The sequence below is a fragment of the Cheilinus undulatus genome, linkage group 10 (genome assembly GCF_018320785.1).
Source record: "Cheilinus undulatus linkage group 10, ASM1832078v1, whole genome shotgun sequence".
In the NCBI taxonomy this organism is placed as follows: Eukaryota; Metazoa; Chordata; class Actinopteri; order Labriformes; family Labridae; genus Cheilinus; species Cheilinus undulatus.
In genome coordinates this window covers 42,160,591-42,168,920 of record NC_054874.1, presented here as the reverse complement: position 1 = coordinate 42,168,920, position 8,330 = coordinate 42,160,591, and the positions used below count along the sequence as shown (strand labels likewise).

Sequence of the window (8,330 nt, the reverse complement as noted above, 5' to 3'; positions counted from 1 at the left end):
TTGAAAGACTGCATGGGAAAATAGTTTGTAAGTTAAGAAACAACGGTCCTCAACATACAATTGCAAGGAATTTAGATTTCACAATCTACAGTCCACAATATTATGGGACCAATTATAGGCCTGGTTGTTTATTAATACCCATATTTAGCACTGACTTTACTGCAAGGTGTGCCCCCCCTCTGGTTTTGTTTTCACTCTCAACAGTATCACCTAATGTCCTGCCCACAACACTATCTTACTGGCTTGATGTCACTCAACTACTAGCCAATCAACACTGAGGCATGGGTGGCACTGAAACAGGGAGTGTACAACATTACTTCCTGTTTCCTGCTGGAACTGTGTTCCTCTGAGCTGTTTCTCATGTTGACAGAGCTAGTGCTATTTACCTTAATTTTTCACATGTAGGTTTCTGGCTACATTAAGTAGATGTTGGTGTCCTGACAGATGCATATCAATTCCAAACACTGGTTATCAGTCATATGCACTACTAATAATCAACTTTGGTTGACCCTTACACAATATCATCACAAGATTCAGAGATCCCGGAGAAATCACTGCATTAAAGGGGCAAGACAGAACATCAACATTTACTGCCTGTGACATGGGCTTGGTAACACTTCAGAAAACTAATATCAATTTACACAATATGTTTCTGCATCTATAGATGTAAGTCATGTATCCACAACATGCAGAAGTGCTGGCGACTTCCAGGGCCAGAGCTTGTCTCAGATGGACTGAACAAAAGTAGAAAAAAAATGTGCTTTGGCCTGATGAGTGAATTTCTCAAAATTCTTTGCAAATAATCACCATTGAGCCTCTGAATGGGTTAACGAGGAAAGGGACCATCTAGATTGTTGTCAATGCAAAATTCAAACGCCAGAATCTGTGATGGTATGGGTGTGTATTAGTGCCCATGGCATGGGTAACTCACACATCTGTGAAGGCGCCTTTAGTACATGCAGGTTTTAGAGCAACATGTACTTCCATACAGACAAGATTCTTCTTGGACAAGCCAATGGCAAGTCATATTCTGCATGTGTTACAACAGCATGGCTTCATGATAAAAAGAGTGTGTGTAGTAGACCGTGTATGCGGTCAGCTCTGCCTCCCATTGGAAATGTACGGTGCATTGTAAAGCAAAATGGAAACCTCATACTTTTGAACAGCTTGAGATGAATATCAAGCAAAAATTAGAGATCATTCCAGTTTCAGTACATCAAAAATTAGCGTCTTCAGTCCCTTTATGCTTTGAGAGTGTTGTTTAAGAAAATGTGATGTGACACAGGGGAAAAATGGTCTTGTCCCAACTTTTTTAATAATGTGTTGCATGCGTCAAATTCAGTCTATACATACAAAAAAAAAACAAAAAAACAATAAAGTTGATCAGTTTGAACATTAAATATCTTGTCTTTATACTCTATTCAGTTGTATATAAGTTGAAACAGATATTCTAACCACTGAATTCTGGATTCACATTTAACATGATGTCCCAATTAATGTAGTTTTTATTTCTTATTTTTTGAGGTTTGCAAAATATCTCCATATACAGACAAGTCTAAGTATCACATGTAAATGTAATGACTTAATCACCAAAGGTAAAACTGTAAGCTGCTAAATTGCATCACTTGAGAGATTTCTTTGTGCAGAAGAGATACGGGGTTAACGGTTTACCATGAACTCAGCCTGAACTCTTGGATGTTTCACCATTTTTGCCTTTCTAATTTCCTCTCTGTTGTGATTGTTATGTCATACTCTACCCTCCCACTGTCGCTGACTGATGCCTGAGTCAAGGTTGTTATGGCTCTACCGTAATGCCCTTTTCTTTTAAGTAGCTATTTTTAGAAAGTGACAAGAAGCTCTTCATCTCTGATCATAGAGGAAATAAAGGGTCTCACGTGTTTGCTCGAACACCTTTGAAACACGAGTCCTGAAGCTGTACAAGACCTTACTTTGTCAAAAATTAAATTCAAGTTTTCCAGGCTTCTCTTGGTAGTTTGCCCTTTCCCTCTCCATCATTTATTAAGAAGGTAAATGTTCCAAGAATTACATCTTCTTAATCCCATGAGTTGTAGTTACCTTTAGTTGACTTTAAGAGTGAACAGATTATAATGAGACTTCTAACCAAACTTGTTTCCTGTGCCTGGAGGTGTTTCTTCTTCCCATTGTGACACAGGAGATCATAAAACCACCACCTTTGGCAGGAAATGCATGTCTAATGTGAACAGCACTTGCCAAGCCGTAGACACTTAATGAAGCTAGGGGAATATTATAAAGGAAATACACTAATACAGAAAAAAAACATGCTGGCATAACCATATACCGTACTTTTTCTATGCTCCTCTAAAGGGAAATTTAATTTTGGTTTTGGACCTGAACTACTAGTCCTGCCTGCAGAACTGAGAAAGCGGACTACTTGTGTAAAAGGTTTGGAAACTATTCTAAAGTAAATGGATATTTAAATGTTTGCATAATGTGTAGAGTATAACATCTGCTGCAAAAAAGTATGCAATTGGTATTTTGACACACATTTCAGGTTAAGGAAATACTGCACCGTCTGTAATTCGATAACAGCAGGACACAATGCAATTTACTCTACATTCAAAATGCATCTCCATGTGGGACAGTGATGATGTTAAAATCTCCTCCTCTTTGGCTGTTAATATCTTTGATCCTCATTCCCTGAAGTTTATAACACAGGACAGTTATCCTTTGTTGGACAGTATTTAAGAAAAGTGGGTTTTTTGCTGGTTTACCAACCATCACAGATGCACCAGATTTTCCTGACAAGCAGGGTGAACCGTACCTAGTTTTGTGGAGAAAATCTATCCATATATCTATTAAAAACAAAACAAAACAAACAAAAAAAACATATATTTTGCTATGAAGTTGATTTCTTTTTTGTCCAAAATTTCTGCATTACTGTGTAATGCTGTCCTCTCTGCCACCCCATTAGCTCCATAAGCTATGTGCACACTGACACAGCTGTGTATCTTTGGCTGGCATGCAGCAACATGCTAACAGGTAGGAGAGAAATAGAAACAGTGCAGATGCTTCAGGGATCTTTTTATAAAAATGAAAATAGGGCATTGTTCAGTTCTGTATTTGCAATGGGTGACTAATTACAGAATATTTGGGCTGCAAAAATAACATGTTGCATTTCTCATTTTTGGAGAAGGTAATCTAAGTTCTCTAATTGATTGGTTTATATTGTGTTACCCTTCATTGTTAATGAGTGTATGATACCAGTGGCCTTGGAAATGATGCCAGTGTTGGGGTGGACCTGCTTCAGTAGCCTGTACTAGTACATGTCATAGCTCTGCTTCCTGCTCCTCCTCTTGCTGCTTTTCGTGGCCTTGGTCAGGGTTTTCTTGGCGCCGTTCTTCAGCATCAAGAACAAGCTGACAAACACAAAAATAGGACATAAAAAAGCTGCAGACTGTATGTCATTCTTCTTAAAATATTTTTAGCACAATATATAAAAATCCTTTAGAAGTTATTTTTCCCTTCGTAAATTTACTGTTTTCCTTAGAATTTTTCCATTATTGAATTGCAATTCTGAATTGTATTTATTTTTTAATTTGTTGCATATTTTAGGATGTTTGTGAAACTATTTGTTCTTTAATTAAGAAAAATGATGTAAACACTATTATTATTACTTGGACTTGAGGGTAATAATTAAGGATGATTTTAAAAAAGGAACTAATTAACCTGCACATAAGAATTGTGCACTTTTACTCCCTGTTTTTCACCATGCCTTGTGTTTTCTTCAAAGGGAAAGATATGAAACAACAATATTTTCCAAGTCTCATTTTTACAAACCTTTCACTGGCCCTATCAGAATTAAGCCCACTTGTGTTTCCTTTAGCTTGCATTACAGAGTCCTTTGAACTACAATGGCATACTTTATAATATTTGTCTCCCCCTAGTGGTAACATGGATGCCATAGTTTTTCTAAAATACAGCATATTCACTTAACACAGTAAAAGATTTATGACAACAGAAAAACAAAACATCATAAAAACCTTTTATTCTACTTTCACTTTGGACCAGTCATAAAAACACATACTCTACCATATCACTGGCTCTCGACTGGTTTGTTCTCAGGATCCACTACTACCTCCTAAATGAGAAATGGCAACTCAGATTTTGAAAAATTTCAACTACTTAAATGCATTCAAAGAAAAATGTTGCAGTTTGGAATCAAGATGAAACAAATGTATGAATAAAGAAAGAGGCAGGACCATAAACATGCTGAAACACTCCATCATTCAAGAGGCACTTTTTTGAGCATGCATGCTTTTTATTTACTCAAGTTCCCTTGATATCTGTACATTTCAGTTTTTATCTAGAGGTCCTGGGAGATTGAGTTAGAGTTTAGTCTTATTTAATAGGGACAATGCAGTTGATCATTATTAAATAAAAGAGCATGAAGCTGATGTACCTCACAGAGTTTAAAACTATTGCTAATTTCCGACTCTTGTCCCTAGTAGGGCTGTCAAGTAAACACAAAGTGTAAATCACACATAATTGTGGGAAAAATGGCTTTATTATCTCAAAAAAAGGGGATAAATTAGTTGAGACCTTAAGAGGGAGAAAACAATACTTTTGTGTTATAATGACAAAACAGGAAATTTTAAAATATGGATGCATGTCTGCCTAAGAGGCTTCCATACATTAGTTGAGTTTCTATCCCAATGTGCTGTGAAAATTTAACACATTTTTGGAAATTATAAAAAGGTGAAAGCAAATTTGTTCATGTTTTCATTCATGACTGTTATGCATTTTTTTAGGAGTCAATCAAGAGGCTAGTGCCACGACTCGTGGAGAAAACATTGTTAATACTGTAAAAAGTTGTATTTTCTTTTCACCAATACACTTCTTCTTTGTGATATTTTGAAGTTTGTATTTGCAGCATCTCTAGGCAGGTTTTTTGGTGCGAAATTAAAAATGAGCATAGAAACTGGTGAGTGGAAACCCAACAACAGACTTTTCACCACATTTGATTTCAACGCACACTGAAAATATTTCTACAACCCACTTTTGGGTCCTGACAGACCAGTTTAGAACCACTGCTAAGGAGCAACCAAAGTTATTATTATTAACTAAATAACTAAAACTAAAATGTAAAAAAATAGCTGACTGAAACTAGATAAAAACCAATCTTTACAAAAAAAGAAAACTAAAAAAAGTTAATTCTGTGCTTACAAAACTAACTAACTAAAATAAAATCAGAGACAAAATCTCCATTGTTTTAGTTTTTTTATGGCAGCAGACTGGCTGACATGTAGACCCAAACCTGGAGAGAGAAAAATTACCTGATTTGACTGAAGAAGACTTTATACAATGGTGATTTATGGTCTTGAGATGAATACAAACATCAAAATTGAATGCAAAAAGGAAAAGTCAAGAGCCTTTTAGGGTCTCATCCAGGTATCTCGAATTACTGAAAACACTAACACTCAAATGAATAAAAACTGAATTAAAATGAAGCATTTTGGCATAATAAAAAACAAACTAAACTAATAAACCAACAGGAAAAACTACTAAAAAACTAAACTGAAATTTAAAGCAAAATAAAAAATAAACATCTAGACTATTATAACCTTGGTCTCAAAAGATATCACTTTTTTCTCTTGTAGCAGAAAAAAAAATTTAGGTTCTGAGTGAAAGTTACAAAAGCATCAGGTTTCTCTCTGCAGCCTCAGTTTTTTGGTTGATGCCTGTGATGACTTCTGCATCAGTCTGTAAGACCAGGAAAACCAGATCTAAGGCTTTCCTCCATGCTTCTTGCTTCACACTCAGACAATCATAGGTCTTTGCTGAAGATGCATAAGTGGATTTCATGGGTGACGAAATGACTGTATCCTCTTTTTCCCCACCTAGGAAAAGTTGCGAAAACTCTTCAGCATTGCTGAGACTTTGGCTATAGTCACACAGCTGCTGACTCACTACAGTCCAGGCTTGGACTTTAGACATCTTCCCGGTGTTAACTATTACTGTGGATATGTAATCCATGAAACCATCTGCCATGAGATGCAACACTACACTCCTGTAAGGGTTACAACCTCCTCCTGTTTCGTTTTGTTGGACACAGTCCCTCATTGCCTCCTTTTGAAGGTGTTGAACACAAAGTATTTCTGTCATGCCAGCACCAGGCAGGAGGGCTCTGTCCTTCAGTGCGTGGTGTAAACGGTAGGCACAAGCCCAAAACTGATCCTCCAAAGCTAGAAGCTTTCCCTCGACACAGCTCGTTAGTATCGCCGTCACCAGGTCGCTGTTTCTGCCAGTGGAAATATTCACAGCTATTGACGGCTTCCTCTCATAGCTGCTAAGATCCTTCCATATCTCTTCTTTCACTCCAGCACCAACACAGTGCTTAGTCAATTGTGTGGCATAAGTCACTGGAACAGCTCCTGATGCATCAGCGAGTGCTTTCAAAACGGAAACATTTACTTTTTCCAGTGCAAGTATGTGATGTCTAGAACAGCACTGAATCACTTTCGCACTAACCAGCCCGCTGACAAGTATCAGATTAACTTCCAGGTTCAGCAGAATTGTAAGAACCTTTTCCATCCACTCTTCCTCTTTGTTTGAACTTAACAGATCAGTGTCTTCACTCACACTCTGCATACCTGTCTGCCTTTTAAAACCAAGATGGCGATAGGCAAAAGATAAATCTCCATTAATAAGAACAATCTTCAACAGCTGACCTTTTAAATGATGTGCAACTGAAGCTTGTTCAGTGGATAATAGTAGGATGCAGCCTGGTGTGACGCATGCTTGCTCTTCTGTTAAACCAGGTAGCACACAAGTCAGGACTTTAGTAACATCAAAAGTGGAACAGCTGGTGCCTTGCTGCATATTATTTGACTGTATTCTGCTGGCTTTGACTACTAAATTCATTGCATCGACACAACCGTGACTCAATCCGTCAGCAATGTGTGCAATGTCCAAAAGTTTAGGAGGAGGATCTTCAGATTCTGTGAAGATATTTTCATCACAAAAATGTCTGCTGAGTTTTATTTTTCTTTGTCCACCAGGATTTAGAGTCCTAAGAGTATCTTTTGTTTTCCCCGTTAATCCATTCGATGCCTGTGACCACTCCACAGCAGGCTTCTTTGACACTTGTAGATCATGAGGTGTCGAAGTGCTGTTCTGTGATTGTCCCCCACCAAGACCCTCAGTTGAAATGCTGACACTCTTGCAAACATTGAAGCAAATATCAAGCCCTTCAGACATCGCCGAGATTATGTTTGACACTGAAATTCCTTTGTGAAGGCACTCCAGGGCAACACGACTCCACACTCCAGCGAGGAACAGCAGGCATCCTGAACCTGTGTGAAAGACCTTCTGGTGGGCTTGAATGGTCTCATAAACCAGCTGACCCACAGCGCAAGTCAGCTCCAGATTCTCGAGGATGCGAAAACACGAGCACACAAGAGCCGACTCTCCACTTGTCTCATCTTGGATAAACTTGTACTTTTTATAAGGGCCCAAAGAGGAATGGGTGATTCCTGCCAGTGCTGAGAGCTTCTGCAGTCCAACATGTTGTCGATGGTTAATAACCGTACTTCCCAGCATTTCTTCAGATCCCTGTATTATAAAAGGAAACAAAAGATTTAAATTCATTCAACTTTTATGTGGTAACCCCACCACAACATACACGTTGACAATTAGTGCCACTATGAATTGATATTATTTGTTTTAACTGCAATTGAAGAAATATTGTTCTAATAAGCCAATAATGTAATAAATACTATTACTTTGTAAAGTAAGACCACATGCAGCCCCCTCTTCCTCATTCACGGGGCCCTGCAAGTGAATGTCATTTATCAATATACTATATCCATGAGAAAACCATGATAAAATCAGCCATGAAGGATTTAAACACAAGTTGCCATGCAACTCCATGTACAAAGACCAAATGTATTACAACATGAAAGTAGCAATATTTCCATGATAATCTTTGATAACTGTTGCATGTTTTATTCTCTGCAAAAAGTCTGTATATAAATAGCTGTAATCTCTTTACAGGTGCATTTCAAAAAAATAGAATATCATAAAATTTTTCATTTATTTCCTGTGATTTAATTCAAGAGGTGAAACTTCCATATATTCTAGATTCATCTCATAAAAAGTGAAATTTTCAAGACTTTCTTTGTTTTAATCTTGATGATTATGGCTTACAGCTAACAACAAAAAAAAAAAAATCACTTTTATGATGTTGGATACTCTCAGGCACTTTATATAGTGTTACAGACTCTGTATTTTTCTTAATCTTGATGTTTGTGCATCAGTGTATGTTTGAGCTGTGTACGTTGCACTACTGC

At 37.4% G+C, this 8,330-nt stretch overlaps 1 protein-coding gene across 1 annotated transcript in view; it reads right to left on the bottom strand.

Moving 5' to 3' along the window:
• Positions 1 to 4,362: 4,362 nt before the first annotated feature.
• The window catches only part of LOC121516149 (Bardet-Biedl syndrome 12 protein-like), a 148,600-nt gene continuing 144,632 nt past the window's right edge, over positions 4,363 to 8,330 (bottom strand). Inside the window, exon 12 of the mRNA XM_041797247.1 lies at positions 4,363 to 7,593. Coding sequence (XP_041653181.1) covers positions 5,671 to 7,593 — 1,923 coding nt within the window. The 3' untranslated portion in view covers positions 4,363 to 5,670. The remainder of the gene's footprint in view (positions 7,594 to 8,330) is intronic.